Source organism: Equus caballus, chromosome 6, assembly GCF_041296265.1.
Source record: "Equus caballus isolate H_3958 breed thoroughbred chromosome 6, TB-T2T, whole genome shotgun sequence".
Classification (NCBI taxonomy): domain Eukaryota; kingdom Metazoa; phylum Chordata; class Mammalia; order Perissodactyla; family Equidae; genus Equus; species Equus caballus.
Genome location: NC_091689.1, coordinates 27,648,922 through 27,669,750, shown reverse-complemented (window position 1 = coordinate 27,669,750; position 20,829 = coordinate 27,648,922). Strand labels below are relative to the sequence as shown.

The 20,829-nt window shown below is 39.1% G+C and overlaps 1 protein-coding gene across 1 annotated transcript in view; it reads left to right on the top strand.

Moving 5' to 3' along the window:
* LOC100064076 (contactin-associated protein-like 4) overlaps nt 1-20,829 on the top strand; it is a 170,170-nt gene that overhangs the window by 137,967 nt on the left and 11,374 nt on the right. The window contains exons 18-20 of the mRNA XM_023642816.2: nt 12,774-13,013; nt 18,791-19,015; nt 20,637-20,770. Of these exons, the coding sequence (XP_023498584.2) occupies nt 12,774-13,013; nt 18,791-19,015; nt 20,637-20,770 (599 nt within the window). The remainder of the gene's footprint in view (nt 1-12,773; nt 13,014-18,790; nt 19,016-20,636; nt 20,771-20,829) is intronic.

Genomic DNA, 20,829 nt, shown 5'->3' with positions numbered 1-20,829 from the left:
CCTGGTGTGCGCACACTCTGGCCACTCTGTGTCCAGTGCAAAGCGTGGTGGTCAGCTGTTCGCACCTGCTGCTGTCTTTGCTTCCAGGTGCAGAGACGCCTCTGCCCAGGGAGCCCCCGAAACAGAAATAGAGGGAGACAGGAGCCAGTGGCCCTCGTCTGACATCCTCATCCCCTCTCGTGCCCCCATGCCTGACCCCGGCACAGCCTCCCGGGTTGCAAACAAACCACGTGGGCCTCCTTCTCTACTCGCTGTTCCTCCCGCAGGCCTGGAGCAGCGTCTCTGCTGCGGTGGGGGCCCTGGGGTTCACTGTGGGTTGTGTTGTCCACAAACAACTTTATTCTGATTCGGGGTTCAATCAGACAGTGGAATCAGCCCTTCTGTGGCCACCCCACACACTTCATACACATAAGGACGGTAGTTATTGCCAACTCCAGTAAATGAAAATAATCACAAACTATTCCTGGAGTATCAGAGGTACAGGTTTGAGCTAAATTCCTAGGAGTCCTACTCATTTTCATTACTTAATCAATCAAGTCTTATCAGCTTCTTCTAGCCAAAAGATTAAGCTTATAGTCACATTTGACAAACACAATTTTTAGTATTTTCTGTGTATTTGTTTTTGCTTTTTTCAACTATTTTATTTAATTGGAGAGATTTATTGAGATTTCTATGCCTAGGACACTGCATCAGATATCCTCATTGTGATCATATGGACAAACTTAAACAACGGATGTAGAGAGAGTTTTTTGTAGTTAAGAGTAAATTTACATAAGATATGAAATTCTTGAAAATTCATAGACAATGTCATTTTGCTTCTTACACCTTGTTTTTTTGTTGACTAAAACGTCTACCGACCCCATTTACATCTCAGTTTTCATGCTGGGTTAGTTCATGGTAAATCCATGAATTTTCAAGGTGTTTTAACATGAAATCTCAGATATGATTCTACATCAGCATCTGTCCTCCTGAACTTGGCAGTGCAATTGTGCTGTGATCTTAAAGAATTTGAAAACTCAGAAATAGCCTTCTTACTTTGAAAACGCAGAGGATGGAAACTGTCCTCACATCTTGGAGTGGAATCTGCTCTACCTCTCCTGCAGCTGCTTCTTGGAGCGTCTGTGAAGTTTTGAACCTGTTTCTAGAGTCAGTGTCTCCTGTTCTGCTGAGGACTGACTTCAGGCAGCATTCCTACAAGTCGGAGAAGTTCTTCAAAGCTGGCACACTGTCAGGACAGACGTCAGCCGCAGTCGTCAGCCGCCGGGCATGCTCTCCAGGACTGGAGGAGTTATTCTCCACGGGGAGTCTCTCGTGTGTGGTCAGACCCACAACCGGAGCTCTCTGTACACCCAGATAGCTCTCTCCTCCTCTCACCTGCTCTTCACTGCACTCAGTTGCAGCTACTATATATATATATATATATGCATTTTGGAAGACATTTATTTGCATAGAAACCCTTGATTAAAAGTAGCCTCAGAGTCTGTGGCTTGATTTTTTAAGCTAATACAAATAATTGTAGTTGTTAATTATGGGAGATTAATTTAATATGCATAGTACACACATTTTTGAAAAGGCTGCTTTTCTCAAAACACCATTTATTTCTCAATTGTGAAATAAGAGAAATTTGGGCTTGATTTTAATAACTTATTTTTTTACCTACTTTGATGAGAAAAATAAAAGATGGGCTGCAATGCAAATAAAATGTCAGCCTTTGGAGGCTGGCCCGGTGGCATAGCTGTTAAGTTCACGCACTCCACTTTGCCAGCCTGAGGTTTGCAGGTTTGGATCCTGGGTGTGGACCTACACACTGCTCATCAAGCCATGCTGTGGCAGGCATCTCACATATAAAGTAGAGGAAGATGGGCACAGATGTTAGCTCAGGGCCAGTCTTCCTTAGCAAAAAGAGGAGGATTGGCAGCAGATGTTAGCTCAGTGCTAACCTTCCTCAAAAAAAAAAAAAAAAAAATCAGGATTTCCAGCATAATCTAGCACAGGAATTTAATTTCTCATTTGATGTTTCACCAAACCACATCCTCCCAAGATATCACAGCTTTTCTGGACTTTGTTGCTCATTTGAAATTTTATTTGTCTACCTTTAGTGAAATTTAAATTGTCTTTACTTCATTCTCAATAATGAGAATAAGATCAAATATCAATACCACACCCAGGTTCTCAGAGTTGTCTATTCACTTAATTCCAAGTAGCTATTGAGGAAGTTGGTGACTGCAGATCTCCTGCGGTTTATTTCTGGGTGTTATCCAGGAAGACCCCCTAAAGACCGGTGCTCGTGTCTGTGGATGGAGAGGGGCTGGTTAGGACGCTGTGCCCGGCAGGGTGGGGGCTCAGAACCTCCATCTCAGCCCTCCACTTACAGAGAATCATTTTCTCAGAAAAGGTCTCTAACAAACCAATAAATACATAAGGTGTAAACCACAATAACAGTTTATTACCTTAAAGTTGTAATACAACCATCAAACAAATCTCAGTATTTATAAGTGTGGATCAGCCCATTCTTCCCCATTGGTGGGTTAATAAAATTCATAGCAGAGTTTGCCTGGAGTCAGAGCTGACTGGTCATTGGGAGTATCTGCGTGTGAGTATGTATTAAGTGCCGAGGGGCGAGCTGTGTGAGAAAGGGTTGGGTGCATGATCTGATTACGTCCCATTTCCATTTGAGAAGCAGCGGTCCACAGGGGAGCGGGACGTTCCCGCGTCCACAGAGCTCACTGGGAAGTGGTCTGTCCTCTGCCTCAGCTTCATCTCAGGGAGCCCACTCCTCCCCACCTGCCTCTGTCTCCCAAAGCACAAGGGCACCTGTTGGCTTCCCTTCCCCAGCAGGGGAGTCCAAAGCCCCTCACAGGTCCCACCCCCCCCCCACCCCCCGTGTCACCCTGCAGGATATCAGATGCATTGCTCACGACCTTGGGCTGGCCCAGCACGCTTGTATTTGAAGTGTCACCACAAACCTTCACAGGAGATGTGTTCTGTCCTCTCTGACGGCCATCACCTCTTGCAGGTGGTGAACATGACCTACAGTGACGTAGCTGTCCCCATCTCCGTCGATCTATATGGCTCCCTAGGCAAAATGCCAAGGGAGTTCTAATTTCCCTTATTTGCAAGTTCTAGGGTGACAGCTCCCAGTGTGCTGTGTGCCAGCCCACAATTCTGAGAAAGAAGTTACTGGTTTGTACTGCTACATCCTCTGTAGACGTGACACACGCTTACTAAGATGACAGGAAGTTTTCAGAATTGCTGTTGCTTTATTTTTGTAGTAATAGTTTTCAGCACAGACTGCATGGAAGAAAAGTCTTTAAAAATTTAAGAAAAAACTAAAAAAAGAAAGTTAATGGCTTTCCATGCAGCAATATCATAGAATTTAGCAATTAGGATCCTTTTCGCTTGAAAATAGGGCTGGCAGAACACATGATAAATCATTCAGTGAAATTCAGGCCTTCTATAAATTTGTTAGATTAGAATATAAATATGAAACAGACGTTGCACCCTCATGCATGGGATAAAGTTTACTTGAGATGCTATCTCTAAGGGTTTCATCAGAAACAAGCAGATTTCTTATTTAACTAAATGCTAATTTTCTTTAAATTACATTCTACATTTTATTATTCCTGTGCATCAAGGCCCATGTGGTATTCTGGGATTACATTTTAGAAGATCAACTTGCTGGCCTCTCTCAAAGGATGGTCTGAGGGAAAACATGGAGAATCCAGGCTGGTTTCTCCTGTGAAGATCATGTCTTCCTCAGATAAGATCGCCAGTGAGAAAAACCATAAATAAGACCAAGAATAATAACTGGGGAATCCACTGCACCTCTGGCTCGATCTGCTCTGGAGAACTTCTATCAAAGGGTGAGCAGAGAACTGTGTGGCAGAGACACGTGTTCCCATCTCAGGTCACGTCCTCAATTGATGAAATCACAGCGACGAGGTCGATGAAGAAAAACACTGCAGAAGAAATGAGGCAATTAAAACGCATTTCCCCATGCGGCGCGTCATGGCCCCACAGCTGCCCTGGACTCCTTTGACCTATTTTGAACATCCTGTTAGTGGAATCGTACAGTGGGAATTCCTCTGAACCTGTCCTGGTTTGTCCAATGTAATGTTTGTGACGTTCATCCTTGTCGCTGCACAGGCCTACTTTGTTCCTCTTAAACTGCTGGGAGTGGTCCATTAAACGGACGTGTCACAGCTTGATTACTGCTTCTTCCACGGACGGGCTTCAGGCTGTTTTCGAAAGGCTCTACGCTCTCACAGGTGGAGCTGCTCTGAGCATTTTTGTGCAAGTCTATCTGTGCACATGCGCACTCATTTCTCCCGGACGTGCCCACAGGAGGGGAATTACCGGTTCATGGGGGGGCTGGATCTGCAGTTAACTGTACTAGAAATCTCCAAAAAGTTTTTCAAAGTTTTTCCATTTTTTTCATTCCCACCAGGAATTTGTGAGAGTTTTACTTGTTCCATGTTGTCATCAACATGTGGGTCACGCTGCCGTGTGCTCAATTTGCAATTCCTTGATTACTAGTGAGGTTGAATATATACTTTATATGTTTATTACTCTCTTGAAAATCTTCCTAATGAGGTGCCTATTTAAGTCTTTGGCTCAGTTTTTAATTGGCCAATTTGCCTCATTATTATTGATTTGTAGAAAGTCTGTATATTCTGGATACTAGTTTCTTATTGAATACACTCATCACAGCTATTATCTACCCGTCTGAGGCTGGCTTTAGCTTTTCACCAAGGTCGCAGTGAGCAGTTTTAGTTTTGATTAAACTTTGCATTAAAAATATTGAAGTCAATTTATCAAAGATTTCTTTTATAGCTAGTGCTTCTTGAGTCTTCTCTAAGAAATCACTGTCTACCCAGGTTTTTGCAGAAGTTCTGTTTTCTTTGTGAAATTTTATATCTTTTGCTGTTTACTTTTAGGTCTATGATCTATCTCAAAATATTTTTATATATGATATGAGGTAGTGTCCACGGTTTAATTTTTATACCACTTTATTGGGGTATGATTGACATGTTAAAAGTTACACATATTTAGTGTATACAACAGGATGCGTTTTCTTCCGTTTGTGTACCCGGTCCCACAAAGCCGGGCTGTAGTGACATCATGTTGATGTTTCACAGAGTGACATGCTAGGAGATCTCGTTGTTTCAGATTCCATGGTGCGGTTTAATGTCCACAGAGCTCGTAGGAAATACCAAAGGAACAATTCAAGGATAGTTAGTGATATCCACTCTCTTATTCATATTGATGCTTAGATGCTACCATTGCTTTGTGGATAACTTCTAGGAGATATTTATTTTTAATTTTTTAAGTGTTCCTGGTAAGATTTTTTCTGGTTTTATTGAGATATAATTGACATATAACATTGTATGCGTCCAAGGCGCACAACAATGATTTGATATATGTGTATATTGTGAAGTGGTCACCACAATAAGTTGAGTTAACATCAATCACTTCACACAGGTACAAAATTTTTTCTTGTCATGAGAACTTTTAGGATCTACCCTCTTAGCAGCCATGCAGTACTGTTGACTGTAGTCATCAAGCTGTACATTACATCCCAGAACTCATTTGTCTTATAACGGGAAATTTTTTACCTTTTGACCACCTTCACCCATTTCCCCCGCCCACCACCCGCGGCCTCTGACAACCTCCAATCTGTTCTCTGTATCAACGAATTTGGTGTTTTTAGATTCCACATGTGAGAGAAATCACACAACGTTTGTCTTTCTCTGTCTGACTTACTTCACTTAGCATAATACCCTTCAGGTCCATCCTCCAGATTGTCGCAAATGGCAGGATTTCCTCCTTTCTAATGGCTGAATACTGTTCCGTTGTATATATAGACCGTATATTTGATATAAAACCCTATGGGTTTGGGGGCAAGTATACACCCATGAAGCCATCACCACCATCAAGGCCGCAGACATACCATCACCTCTCAAAGTTTTCTCCTTCTATTATTTTTTTTATGGTAACAACACATAACACAAGATCTAACCTCTCATGAATCTTAAGTATATGATACAGTCTTGTTAGTTATAGGCACTAGGCTGTCTAAAGATCTCTAGAGCTTATCTTGCAAAACAAACTTTGTACCCTTTGATCATCAGCTCCCAGTTTCCCCTTCCTTCCAGGACCTGGCAGCCACCATTCTACTCTCGGTTTCTGTGAGTTTGACTATTTTGGATTCCACATACAAGTGAGATGACATAGTATTTGTTTTTCTGTGTCTGATTTATTTCATTTACTATAACGTCCTCCAGGCCCATCTATGTTGTTGAAAATGGCAGGATTTCCTTATTTCTTAAGGCTGAATAATATTCCGCTGTGTGAATATATCACATTCTTACATACAGTGTGAGGTATTCATTCCTTCATGGACATTTGGGTTGTTTTCATATCCTGGCAATTGTGAATAATGCTGCCACGAAACTTGGAATGCAGATATGTCTTCGAGATACCGATTTCAATCCCTTTGGGTAGATACCCAGCAGTGGGATGGCTGGATCATATAGTAGTTCTATTTTTAGTTTTTTGAGGAATCTCCCTACTGTTTTCCACAGTGGCTGCTGCACCAATTACATCCCCACCAACAGTGCACCAGGGTGCCCTTTTCTCCACATTCTTGTCAACATTCATCTTTTGTCTTTTTTACTAATAGCCATCCTAACAGGTGTAAGATAATATCCATCCTAACAGAGGCTTTTGATTTGGATTTCTCTGATGATTATTGATATTGAGCACCTTTTTATATATCCATTAGCTATTTGTACGCCTTCTTTGGAGAAATCTCTATTCAGATCCTCTTCCCATTTTTTAGTCAGGACATTTTTATGTATTTATTTATTTTTTTGCTATTGAGTCGTAGGAGTCCCTTATATATTTTAGATATGAACCCCTTATCAGATTTGTGGTTTAGAAATATTTTCTCCCATTCCATAGGCTGCTTTTTCATGTTGTTGATGGTTTCCTTTGCTGTGCAGAGGCTCTTTAGTTAGATGTTGGTCCACTCATTTGTTTTTTCTTTTGATGCCTATGCTTTTGGTGCCAAATCCAAAAAGCATTGTCAAGACCAATGTCAAGGAGCTTTTTCCTTATGTTTTCTTCTAGAAGTTTTATAGGTCTTACATCTATGTCTTACATCTAGGTCTTCAATCCATTTTGAGTTGATTTTTGTGTATGGTATAAGATATGGGTCTAGTTTCATTCTGTTGCACATGGATAATCAGTTTCAAAACAGTATTTATTGAAGAGACTGTCCTTTCTCTATCTTGTTTTTTGGTGTCCTTATTGAAAAATTTGACTGTATATGCTATGCGTGGGTTTAATTCTGGGCTTTCTATTCTGTTACATTAGTTTATGTATCTCTTTTTATGCCAATACCATGCTGTTTTAATTACTTCCAGCTTTGTTTTTCTTGCTCAAGATTGCTTTGGCTATTTGGGGTCTTTTGTGGTACATATGAATTTTAGGATTTTTTTTTTGTTTCTAGTGAAAATGCCATGGGAATTTTGGTAGGAATTGCAATGAATCTGTAGATTGTCTTGGGTACAACAGATTTAACAATATTAATTCTTCCAATCCATGAACGTTGGCTTTGTCCCATTTATTTGTGTCATCTTCAATTTCTTTCATCAGTACTTTAAGAGATGCCTGGCTAGCTCAGTTGGTAGAGCATGAGACTCTTTCATCAACATTTTATAGTTTTCAGTGTATAGACCTTTACTTCCTTGATTAAATTTATCCCTAGATATTTTACTATTCTTGATGCTATTGTAAATGTGATTGTTTTCTTAATTTCTTTTTCTATATTTCATCGTTAAAATATAGAAACACAACTGATTTTTGAAGGTTGATTTTGTATCCTGCAAATTCACTGAATTCATTTATCAGTTCTAATAGTTTTTTGATAGAACTTTAGAGTTTTATATATAAAATCATGTCTCTGCAAACAGAGACAATTTTACTTCTTCATATCCTAATTTGGATACCTTTTATTTCTTTTTCTTGGCTTATTGCTCTGGCTAGGGCTTCCAGCACTACGTTGAATAGAAATGTCAGGAGTGAGCATCCTTGTCTTGTTTTTTATCTCAAAGGAAAAGCTTTCAGGTTTTCATTGTTGAATATGATGTTGCCTGTGGGCTTGCCATATATAGCCTTTATTATGTTGAGGTACATTCCTCTGTACCTAATTTGTTGAGAGTTTTATCATGAATGGATGTTGAATTTTGTCAAAGGCTTTTTCTGCATCTATTAGATGATCATGTGTTTTTTATCCTTCATTCTGTTAATGTGGCTTATCACTTTGATCGATTTGCATATGGTGAATCATCCCTGAAATATCCCACTTGATCATGATGTAAGATCCTTTTAATGTGCTGTTGAATTCAGTTTGCTAGTATTTTGTTCAGGGGAGAAACATTGGAAAATTCACAAATGTGTGTAAGTTAAATGACACATTCTTGAACAACCAATCATTCAAAGGGGAAATCAAAGGGAAATTGAAGAATCTTAAGACAAATGAAAATAAATGGAAACACAACATACCATCGTGGAACATGGCCTGTCTTTTCTGCACTTGTTTCCCTGGTCCTCATCCTGGACCTCACAGAATAGTGCTCAGTAAGATATGTTGAGCTTGAGTGAGCTGCAAACCAGATGAGATGTGTGCAAGAAATACAAACCAACATGGCAGAGTGAGAGTAAGAGCAGAAGCCCTGGTTCCAGTCCTAGGTGCTGCCGTGCACAGCGCTGGACGCTGGGATGACCAGTGACCTTCTCCAGCCCTCCTCTTCCTCATGAGCAGCATTAAGGTCAGGATGAAATGTATGCCTACCTTCAGTTAGAAACTGTGTTTTTGCTCAGTTATTGCATTCATACAGTCTTCCAAGTGATGCACAAGGCACAGGGGATACAAAAGTAAATTAAGCAGGCTTCTGACCTGGAGAACACAGTCCTCTTCCATCCGTAGTGCTCCGTGTCAAGTACAGCAATGGTTACGTTTTTGTGTTATCTGGGCTAAGGGATGCCCAGATGGCTGCTAAAACACTATTTCTGGCTGTGTCTCTGAGGGTGCTGCTGGAAGAGGTTAGGATTTGATTTAGTAGATCGAGTGAAGAGATTTGCCTTCATCAACATGGGTGGATGTCATCCAATTCATTGAGAACCTGAATAAAACAGAAAGGCATAAAAAGGATGGATTTGCTTTCTTTCTTCTTGGGCTCAGACATCAGAGCTCCTGGTTCTCAGGCTTCCATCTCTGTCTGGGAGCTACACCATCATCTCCCCTGGTACTCAGGTTCTCAGACTTGGCCTGGGGAACACTGACTAGAGAACACTGATTGGGATTATGTCAAATCTGTGGATGAATTTGGAGAGAATTGACATTTAAGCCATATTGAGTCTTCAGCTCCATTAATATGGTGTATCTCTTCATATATTTGGTCCTTCTTTAATTTTTCTCAACAATATATTATAGTTGGATGCATATAAGTCTTGTACATCTTTGATTAGATTTATTCTTGATTATTTCAGACCTTATGCTATTGTAAATTATATTTTAAAATTTTAATTTCTGATTGTTTTGTTGCAAATGTATAGAAATGCAGATGATTTTTTTCTATCTTGATCTTAACTACAGCCATGATAACTATACTTATTAGTTCTAGTAGCTTTTTTGTGGATTTTACCAACTTTTCTTCCACAGACAATCATGTTATCTTTATATTTAATATTTAATTTAATATTTATCTACTGTTTGACCCATATGTTCTTTGCTCCCTTTATCTATTTCTTTTTCCATTTTAATTTGGATTGAATAATTTATGTGATTCCATTTTATCTCCTTGTTTTGACTTATTTGCTATAACTGGTGTGTGATATTTCACTGGTTATCTTGAGGGTATTTAATCATCTTTAATTTATCACAGTCTACCTTCAAGGGATATTTTCCCACTCTATGTGTAGTTAAGAAACTTAGGGGGCCGAGTGGTTAAATTCGCATGCTCCGCTTCGGTGGCCCAGGGTTTCACCGGTTCAGATCCTGGGCACAGACATGGCACCACTCATTAGGGCACGTTGAGGTGGTGTCCCACATGCCACAACTAGAAGGACCCACAACTAGAATATACAGCTATGTACTGGGGGGATTTGGAGGGCAAAAGCAGAAAAAGAAAAAAGATTGGCAGCAGTTCTTAGCTCAGATGCAAATCTTAAAAAAAAAAAAAGAAGAAGAAGAAGCTTAGAATAGAATATTTTTATCTCTTTCCTCCTGGGATTTGTGCTTTTATTGTCACACTTTGTGTTTATGTAACATACATAGAACATGTTATAAACCTCAAAATACATGGTTAGTACTTTTTATTTGGTCAGTTATACTTTCAATGGGTTTTGCAATACTGAAATGTTTCTGTAATTTACCATGTGGTAGCCCTTTACAATCTTCCTTTGCGCGTGTGCAGATCTCAAATTCCGTCCGGCAGCACTTCCTCGACCTTGAAGAATTTCCTCTTATGTTTCTTGTAGCGCGAGTCTCTTGGTGATAAATTCTTTCAGCTTTTGTTTACCAGAACAAAAGGCTTATTTTACTTTCACTTTTCAAAGATATCTTTCTGGGCAAGAATTCTGTTGTCAGTGGGTTTTTTTTCTTTCAATACTTTAAAGTTGCCACCCCGATGTCTTCTGGCTCACATTGCATCTGATGAGAAATCTCCTTTCACCTTTATCTTTGTTTGTATGTGTAATGAATCTTTTTCCTCTGGCTGCTTTCAATATTTTTTATTTATTCATGCTCTTAAGCTACTTTTAAATGATGTATCTTAGTTTATTTTCTTTCTGTTTCTTGTGTTTGAGTTTTATTGAGTTCCATAGATTCTAGGTCTATAGTTTTCACCAAATTTGGAAAATTTTATCTATGACATTTTTGGTCCCCTGCCCTCCCCTTTCAGGAACTCCCATATTTTGATGGCTTAAAGTTTTCCTACATCTCAGTGATACTCTTTTTTTTATTAAAGATTTTATTTTTTTCCTTTTTCTCCCCAAAGCCCCCCAGTACATAGTTGTATATTCTTCATTGTGGGTCCTTCTAGTTGTGGCATGTGGGATGCCGCCTCAGCGTGGTCTGATGAGCAGTGCCATGTCCGTGCCCAGGATTCGAACCAACGAAACACTGGGCCACCTGCAGCGGAGCGCGTGAACTTACCCACTCAGCCACGGGGCCAGCCCCATCAGTGATACTCTTTTAATCTTTAATTTCAGTTTGTTTCCCCTCCCCTTGCCCCCTGTGATTTGTTTTGGCTAGTTTTACACTGCCAGGTATTCAGGTTCACTAATCTTTTCTTCCGTCAAGCTTAATCTGTCATTAATCCCATTTAATGTATTTTCCCTCCTCAAAAATTATAGTTTTATCTCTAAAAGTTCAATCTGAGTCTTTTTAATATGTTCCATTTCTCTACAAAAAAATGTTCAACCCTTCCTCTTGCTTCTTGAACATATGGAATTCAGTCATAATAACTGTTTTAGTATCTTCACCTGTGAATTCTATCATCTATATCATTTTTGGAAAACTCTTGCTTTATTGATTTTTCTCCCCTTGACTGGTCATGAATTCCTGTTTCTTTGTACGCCTGGTGATATTTTAATTATATCTGGACTTTGTGGATTTCACCTTGTTGGACGCTGGATATTTTTCTGCTCCTTTGCATGTTTTTGAGCTTTGGTCTGGAACAAGATTAGTGTTTGGAAACAGTTTTATTTTTTGTGTGTTCTCACTTTTAAGCTTTTTTAGGTAGAACTGGAGTGGTAATTAGTCTAGGATTAATTTTTCCCACTATTGAGGCAAAATTATTTTAGGTTCTGTATCAGATGGCTCTTGAATTTTGTGGTTTGTTCCACTGGCTGTGGGGAACAGACAGAATCCCAGTCCTGGGAGAGCCCCAAGCCCTGGAGCCTAGTTCTAACTCTAACCCTAGCCCTGACCTAAGTCTGTGGGAGCCTCTCTGTCTCCTGAGTCATTCCATCCTGGCCTCAGATGTTTCCTCACAGAGAATATTGGCCAGTCTTGAGCTCACTACATGAGTGGGAGCCTCTGCAGACCTGCAGCCTTCTCTCCACTTAGTTCCCTCCCAGGAGCTGAGGAACGTGAGCCCTGCTGCATGCCCAGCTCCGCCTGGGCTCCCACCCCTGCATCTGGGCCTGGAAACTCTCCTGGCAGAGACCTGGGGGCAATTATAGGGCTCGGCTCATTGTTTTCTCATATCCCAGTGATCTTTGCCATTTGTGTCCAAATGCCCAGTGATTCAAAACTACTGTTTCACTTTTGTTTTTTTAAGTTATTTTCAAGATGGGAGAGCAAACCCAGTCCCCATTGCTCCATCTTCACCATCAATGGAAGTCTGTTTTTGTTTATGCTAAAAAATTCTCACATTTTAGCTAATCATGTCAATGTTCACCATATTATAGGTATTACAATAATATTGGTTTCATTAAGTCCCGTTCTTATTCTAAGGAGACTGACTTAAAAATAAATCCCTTGGTTAATTAAGGAGGAATCTGTTTAGAATAAACATTAACCAAAGTCAAATTTTTTTAAAAAATTAATTTTTTTAGTGTTCTTGAATATCTCCCAACTGCATCAAAATTCACGTTTTGAAAATTATATTTGTTCATAAAACTTTTTGAGAAGTCACTATTCTCACATCTTTCCGTAAAGCCCTAACTGGACGAGGTCTGGACTCTCCTGTGCTTCTGTGTAGGCGGCACGGCCACCAGGCAGAGAGGGTTTCTGGGATGCATTCGGTCTCTGCAGTTGAACGGAGAGACGCTGGACCTCGAGGAAAGAGCCAAGGTCACTCCAGGAGTGGAGCCCGGCTGCCCAGGACATTGCAGCACCTACGGACACTTGTGTCACAATGGAGGGCGATGTCGAGAGAAGCCCCGTGGATTCTCCTGTGACTGTGAGCTCTCGGCATTCACAGGGCCCTTCTGCTCACACGGTGAGTACGAACGAGGAATGTGACCAGTAGGAATGAGTGGGCTTGTGTTGGATATTTAAAAATCGAATTAAACCCTTTCTGTGTAGCTGTTGGATAGAAGTATTTCAGTTCCTAAATTCCTTTTGTAAATCACTCTTTTACAACCAATCTTATTTTACTAGAAAGAAATGTGACTCTACTCTTGAAAAGCCAGTGGCTACACTGTAGAATCCATCATCGGTTCTGTAATTTTCTTGAAATACCATCCATGCATTCTAACTCTTTCTAGCTGGTGCCTATGTTCTCAGAAAATATGTTATTAAAAATCTGCCCTACACAGTCCTTGCTTATTTAAATATCACTTTAGGTGTCATTTTTATTTAAAGTAATAGCTTCCAGTAGTACAAGAAGAATTTTCTTCCCAAAATATATTTTATTGGCATAATAAACACATTTTCCATTATATTAAGATGGCTAAAACACAGCCACTTAAACATATTGCTCTGGGGCTTGTTGATTATCTCTTGCAACAATAAAAGTGATAGAATATTTTTTAGTCTCTCTTATTCTGAGAAGTCACAAGCCATGCTTTGAAATGAAGAGCTGATTGTAGCATGGACATAATTCTTGGAAAGTACTTACGAGTTTTATACTTTCGTAGATATTCACGGAAAACTGCATCATCAAAATAAATTCCAATGCCTTCATTCAGGAATCTCTGGGTTGTTGCATTTTGACCTTAAAAACCCACTGGGTTTTGGGGTACAAACTTGGATACCAAAATTGGATTTTCAAAAGAATTAACTGCCCAGAAATGTTCAGGACACCATTATATAAGCTATATTTGAAGATAAATCTGTGATGGTAAATCAAGTCTTCCATCACCATTCCAAGACACTTTTCACCTACAGAGGTCAAATCCAACTGGAAACTTCTAGTCATGTGGACAGAGTGAAGTGGCCATGCAAACCCTCCCTCCCAGCGTCCCAGGGTAGCAGAACAGCTGTAACTGAGGGGGAGAGCATTGGAAGCAAGGAAACCGCAAAATGAACAAGTCCTTGAATTTGAATGTGGCCTCTGCCCAAATCCTTGCCTGACTCCCAAGTTGTACAGACTCGGGAAGACTTCAGAGGCAGGTACAACAGCAAAGAGATGAGCAGACTCATACCATGGGACACACAGGACTGAAGCTGGAGTGCAGACGTGGTAGCCATCCACTACAACAAACAAATAAACACAACCACCACAAAAGAATGAACAATAACAACACATGGAGTTAAAAATATTTACCAGGAGTTATCTATAATGTCCAATTTTCAATAAAATATAGTAAATATGTAAAAAATCAAGGAATTGTGTTCCATACTCAGGGAAAAAATGCAGTTAAAAATTCACTCTGAGTAGGTCTGTTTTTTGCTTTCAGCAGACAATGGCATTCAGTAGTTATCACAATACATTCAATCAAAGAAAATAAAATTCAGAGAAACAAAGAAAATAGACAATCAATGAATAAACAGATATGAAACTTCAGCAGAACAATGAAAATCATATTAAGAAACAGAGCTGAAAAATACAGTTATAGAAAATTTAAAAATGCTTACTAGATGAGCTCAACAGAAGAAAGAATCAGTGAACTTGATGATAGGGCGATAAAAATCACCCCTCTGAAGAACAGAAAGAAAAAAATGAAGGAATTTTGAAGAGTCTGAGAGTCTTCTGTGACAATATCAATAATTAAATACTTTAATTCTAAATAATCCATGAGTCAAGGAAGAATTCATAAACAAAACTAAAAAAAAAAAGATTTTAATTGAAAATAAAATTGCACCATGTTAAGTTGGAGAGATACAGTTAAAGCAATATTTAGGGGGAAATTTTTGACTTTAAATTATTTCATTAGACAATAATATAAGGGTAAAATCAATTATATAAGTTCCCAATTTAGGAATCTAAAAGAAGAATAAAAAGAAATCCAAAGAAAGTAGAAGTAAAGAAATAATAATAAAGGTAGGGCAGAAACTAATGAAATAGAAAATAGAGAAAGAAGAAAATCAGTGTAATCATGAATGAAATAGCATCATGTAACTACATCAATGTAATCAAAAGCTGGTTCATAGAAGAGATCAATAAAATTGATATATGTCTGACTTGAGTCTCAAGAAAAAAGGAAAGAGGACACAAATTACAAATATCAGTAATAAAAGATACCAAAGCAGATGCTACAAAAATTTAAAAGATAACAATGGAATACTATGAACAGCATTATGACAATAAATTTCACAACTTGGGTTAAATGGAAACATTCTTCCAAAGACACAAATTACCAAACTGATACACAATAAATATAAAATCTCCATAAGTTATAACTACTAAAGAAATTGAATTTCTAGTGAAAGGTCTTTCCACCATGAAAATTCCAGGACCAGAAGAATTCACCGGTAATTTCTACAGAACATTTAAGAAAACGATGATACCAGTCTGACACAGGCTATGTAAGAATAGAAAGGTGAACAAAATGTTTCCCAATGTAATTTATGAGCCTACTAATACTCTGATACTAAAATCCAACAAAGACTTTACCAGAAAGAAAACAAAACAAACAAAAACTACAGAAATAAACTCATGAATACTGACAAAAAAATACTTAAAAAATTATTAGCAAATCAAATAAAAAATATAGAAAATAAACACATCATGGATAAGTGGGATTAATCCAAAAGGTACAATGCTGATTTAATTTTCAAAAAAATCTCAAGGAAAGTCACTATATTAACAGAATAAAAGAGAAAAACAGATAAGTGTTTGAATATATACAGAAAACACGTTTGACAATCTAAGAATATAAGGTAGATTTCCCAACTTGTTAAAGGATACCTGACGTCGTATCACTAACATACTTAGTGGTGAAAGGCAGAAAGAGAAAAACAAAGATTTCTACTCCCACCACTTCTTTTCAACATGCTGCAGGGCTTAGCTGATGCAATACAACAAAAACAAAATGAAAGAAATAGCGTGCACACATTAGAAAGATGAAGTAAAACTCTCTTTAGTCATAGAAGATATAATCATCTATATAAACTGTAAAGAATTTACTAAAACCTACTGGAACTAATGAGGGAGTTTAACAGGGTCACAGAATACAAGGTCGATAGACAAAGGTCAACTGAATTTCTATGCCCTACTTACAAACAATTGGGAAAAATTTTTAAATAAAATTCCATTTACAGTAGAATCCAAAAACATGAAATATTTATGGATACATTTAACAAAATAAGTTTAAGACCTCTACACTGAAAACTACAAAAGAAATTAACATCTAAACAAATGGATGCATGTACCACATTGATGAACTGGATCACTACCATTACTACTGTATCATTTATCCCCAAACTGATCTATAGATTCAGCACTCCAACTAAAATTTCAGCAGAATTGGCAAGGTAATCCTAAATTTTATATGGAAATGGAAATGGCTTTGAATTTCCAAAATACTTCAAAAAGAATAACTTAGCAATGGAAAAGAATAGAGAATCCATAAATGAATATATATATATATGCAACTTTATGCTTAACCCACACATATACAAATGCTAACTTGAGCTGAGCAACAGACATAAATGTAAAAGCGAAAATTATAAAAATTCTAGTAGAAACATAGAAGAACATATTTGTCACCTTGGAGTAGGCAAAAATTTCTTGGGACACAAAATCATGAATAATAACAAATTGAAATTCATCAAAATTAGTGACTTTTACTCTTCAAAAATATTATTAAGAAATGACTATTTAAAATGACATAACATAGATCTGTCAAAAACTTGTATCTAGAATATACAAATAACTTTTACAGCCCAATAATAAGACAGACAACCAAAAGGAAAAACAGGCAATGATTTGAAGAGACACATCACAGGAGAAGAGATATAAATGGTGATTAAGCACAAAAATATATGCTCAGCATCATCAGTCATGAGGAATATGCAAATTACACCCATAATTATACACCACTACACAGGCCCTGGGATGGTTAAAATTAAAATGACTGACACTACCAGGGCCGGCCTGGTGGCACAGTGGTTAAGTGCACACGTTCTGCTTCGGTGGCCCGGGGTTCGCCGGTTCTGATCCCGGGTGCAGATATGGCACTGCTTAGCAAGCCATGCTGTGGCAGGCGTCCCACATATAAAGTAGAGGAAGACGAGCATGGACGTTAGCTCAGGGCCAAAATTCCACAGCAAAAAGAGGAGGATTGGCAGCAGATGTTAGCTCAGGACTAATCTTCCTCAAAAAAAAAAAAAAGGACTGACACTACCAAGTGCTAGAACTGGCATTCCAATTCACTCCTGGTCTGAGTGTAAAATGACACGATCACTTTAGGAAACTCTTCGGGAGTTTCTCTTACATACACATTCATGCAGTCATCACGTGATCTAACTATCGTAGGTATTTACCCAAGTATGTGAATTTCAGGTTCACCCAAAGATTTGTACACAAATGCCCATGGCAGATTGATTCATAATATCCCCAAACTATAAACAACCCAAATGTTGATCGATAGTTGGGTGGGTAAACAAACTGTGATGCATCCATAGAATGCAATGCTGCTCTTCAACATCGTGGCTGAATTTAAAAATCCTTATTCTGAGTGAAAGAAGTCAGACAAAAAAAAAGACAGAATGTGTGATTCCATTTACATGAAATTCCAGAAAATGCCAAGTAATTTAGAGGAACAGAAGGCAAATCAGTGGTTGCCTGAGCATGGGGTGTAAAGAGGCAGTCGACTGCCAAGAAGCAGAAAGGGGCAGAAGAAAATTGGAAATGTTCTGAACATTGGCGGTGGTAGTTATTTCATGGGTGTGCTCATCTCTCAAATTTTATACCTTAAATGGGTGTGTTTATCGTACCTAGTTATACCTCAGTGAAGTCCATTAAAAAGGTATTTTTCTTCTCCTGGATGGCTCCGTATCCACCTCCATTAAGTGTGATCTGAGTGTTTTAATTCAGGCAAACATTCCATGAGAAGTTGATGTTGTGGGTGATGAGGAAAAAACTCTGGTTGGTCAGAGGGCAGTGGGTTTGCAGGGAGGTCACTCAATGTCCATGCCCACTGGGCATGGATCTGCTGAAGCGATGGAGACAAGCAGAGGCACAGTGGCTGGACTGCCTATGCTCTCCCCTCATCCTCGTGCGCACACACATCTGGAGATTCATCTTGTGTAAATGCCAGTGAGACACTCTTGTGAACTGATTTAGGAAGAACATGGACAGCCTTCTGGCCCCTGCCGCTCAAATGACCACTTCCCACTCTCAAATTCACGGAGATGCCTCAGCGCAGCTTCCTTTTCCAGTGAGCAGTAAATTAAGCAGAGGACTAGCACACTGGACATCTGTCTGTGGGTCTTTGAAGGGCAAGGGACCCTCCATCTCCATCCTTCATCACTCTTAGGTGAGATTGCTACCTGTGAAGCAAAAGACTGACACTGATGAAAACATCAGGAAGGAGCCAGGAGATGGAGCAGGTACCTTGTTCTGCTTGAAACCAGACAGCAGTGCACTGAGCTTTACTGAGGACTGAGCGTATGTGGTTCTAACACCAAGATCTATTGAGGACTGTCCTGAGTCCCAACAACTCACTGTGCTCTTCCCTTCCGAGATATGCAAGTCCTTGTTACATCCTTCTCCACTCTCTCATCTATGAAAATGTTCTGAAAATTAAAAGACTTTGAATGTCCACAGGGATACCTAAAATTAACACTTAATCTTTTATAACTTAAAAATTGCATATCATATCATTTCAGAGATTTCTGCCTACTTTGGACCTGGGTCCTCCGTGACTTACAATTTTCACGAATATTATCCGTTAAGTACAAACTCCAGCCCTCACGCTGCTTCGTTCCAGGGGGACGTGACACTAACCAGAGAGCTGATCACATTCAGCTTCCTCACAGCACAAACCCCGAGCCTGCTGCTCTATGTGGACTCCTTCTATGAGGAATACCTGTCAGTTATCCTTGCCAGAAATGGTGAGTGTTGTTTCAGGGTCGGAAAATTACAACGCATCACTAGAACTGTACGTGTGAAGTTTTGAGTGTTCAAGCCTCTCACACTGCAAACAAGAGACAAGTTGCAGGCTCTCCAAATGCCATTTTGTTTGTGTTTGTTTTATTTTCCAGGACTACAAAAATATTGTTGCAAAGATACCATTCCAGTAATTACACTGAGATTCTTTCTTCTAGAAAATTTTTTATAAATTTGCATGTCTCAGGTAAACAGGAATTTTATTATCACTGGAAGCTCTTTATTAGAAGTAAAAGGTGTTCAGTTACATGTGGAAAATGTTTCCTCCTCTTTCTAAGTAAAGGGGGGAATAATTAGGTGGGTGCTAACACACTAAGGCGGTGCAGAAATGACTGTCCACACCCACGAGATAAACATTGTTTTTACTCTGTCCATGGTCCTGAAGTGAATTAGCCCATAGGCACTCGAAGATGGAAAGCACAATTACAGCCATCAGCCAGCTCCCGTTTTTCCATGGTGGGGAAGTAAGGAAGGGCTTTGGGCATTGTAAGTGAAAAGTGAGGGCACTAATTATATGTCTGGGAAAACTTGCAAAACTTTCTGGCTAACAAGGTTTTAGCACAGCCCCTGTGACAGAGCGTGAGGGTGCCTCTCTGTGGAGCAGCTCAAGCTGAGCCACATGTGGATATGCACAGATCTTACATCCTGGAAAAAGTATATCACTGTATCCCACTTCTGAATTTTCTTGTTATGGATGCAGATTTTAGAAATAGAACCTCTGGTGTGTGAATAAACAAACCAACATACTGTAAGCCATTTCAAATACGACTCCAGGGACTTTGATATCCAAAGTATACATAGGAGTGTTAAGTAGGAATATTTAGCCTTAGTTGTAGATTTAAAGTTGTAAGCCAACAAACGGTAGGAGCATTTCATTGACACGTTGGATGTTACCATGGGAAGTGCAGTGACTCATCAGCCAGTATATAAGCAAGGAAAACTCATTCTAGAGGTACACTTTGTTGAGATGCACTTCCCCCTGGCCAGCATTTAAAATCTGAGCCATCACCAACTAGAATTATCTTCATGGTCCCTCGAGCCTCTGATAGCCATTGGCAGCCCAACAATTCCCAGAGCCTACTGAACTTTCTTTTTATTATTCATCTTTCAGAATTTGGGAAATATATTCAAAGAAGACAAGACTAAAAAAAAAACAAGAAATAATTTCAGTATTTCACAAAGCTTCAGCTTCAGCATTTCTTAATGTTCTTTTTGCAAAGATGGAGTGGAATTTAGATTTGGGATGTCTTCAATTCAGATGTTTTCTTTTAGAGAATTGAGGGTTGTACGAAAGAGAGTTCTTATTAACAACAACTCTGGTCTTGACCGTGCAGTGGCATGAGTAGAGCGGGAGGTGGGACCAGGGGTGACACTAAAGAAGCAGTCATCGTTCCAGGGAAAGTGATAATTAAGAAAATAACAGTGCATCCAAATGCACCGTGTCAAGTAAATTCCAACAGCAAACTTTTGCTCCTGGAAATGAGTGAACAAGAATAACTCTCTGGATTATGGAAAAGCAGTTTAAAACATTCTGTTGTTTAAAAAATGTTATTCTTTCTACCTTAGGGAGTTTGCAGATTAGGTACAAGCTAGATTTACATCAAGATCCTGATGTTTTTAACTTTAATTTCAAGAACATGGCTGACGGGCAGCTTCACCGCGTGAAGATTAGCAGAGAGGAAGGAGTGGTCTTTGTAGAGGTAACAGCGTGTCCAACCAAGCAATAGCTAAAGTCATAATTCCCCAGTATGTGTCACCT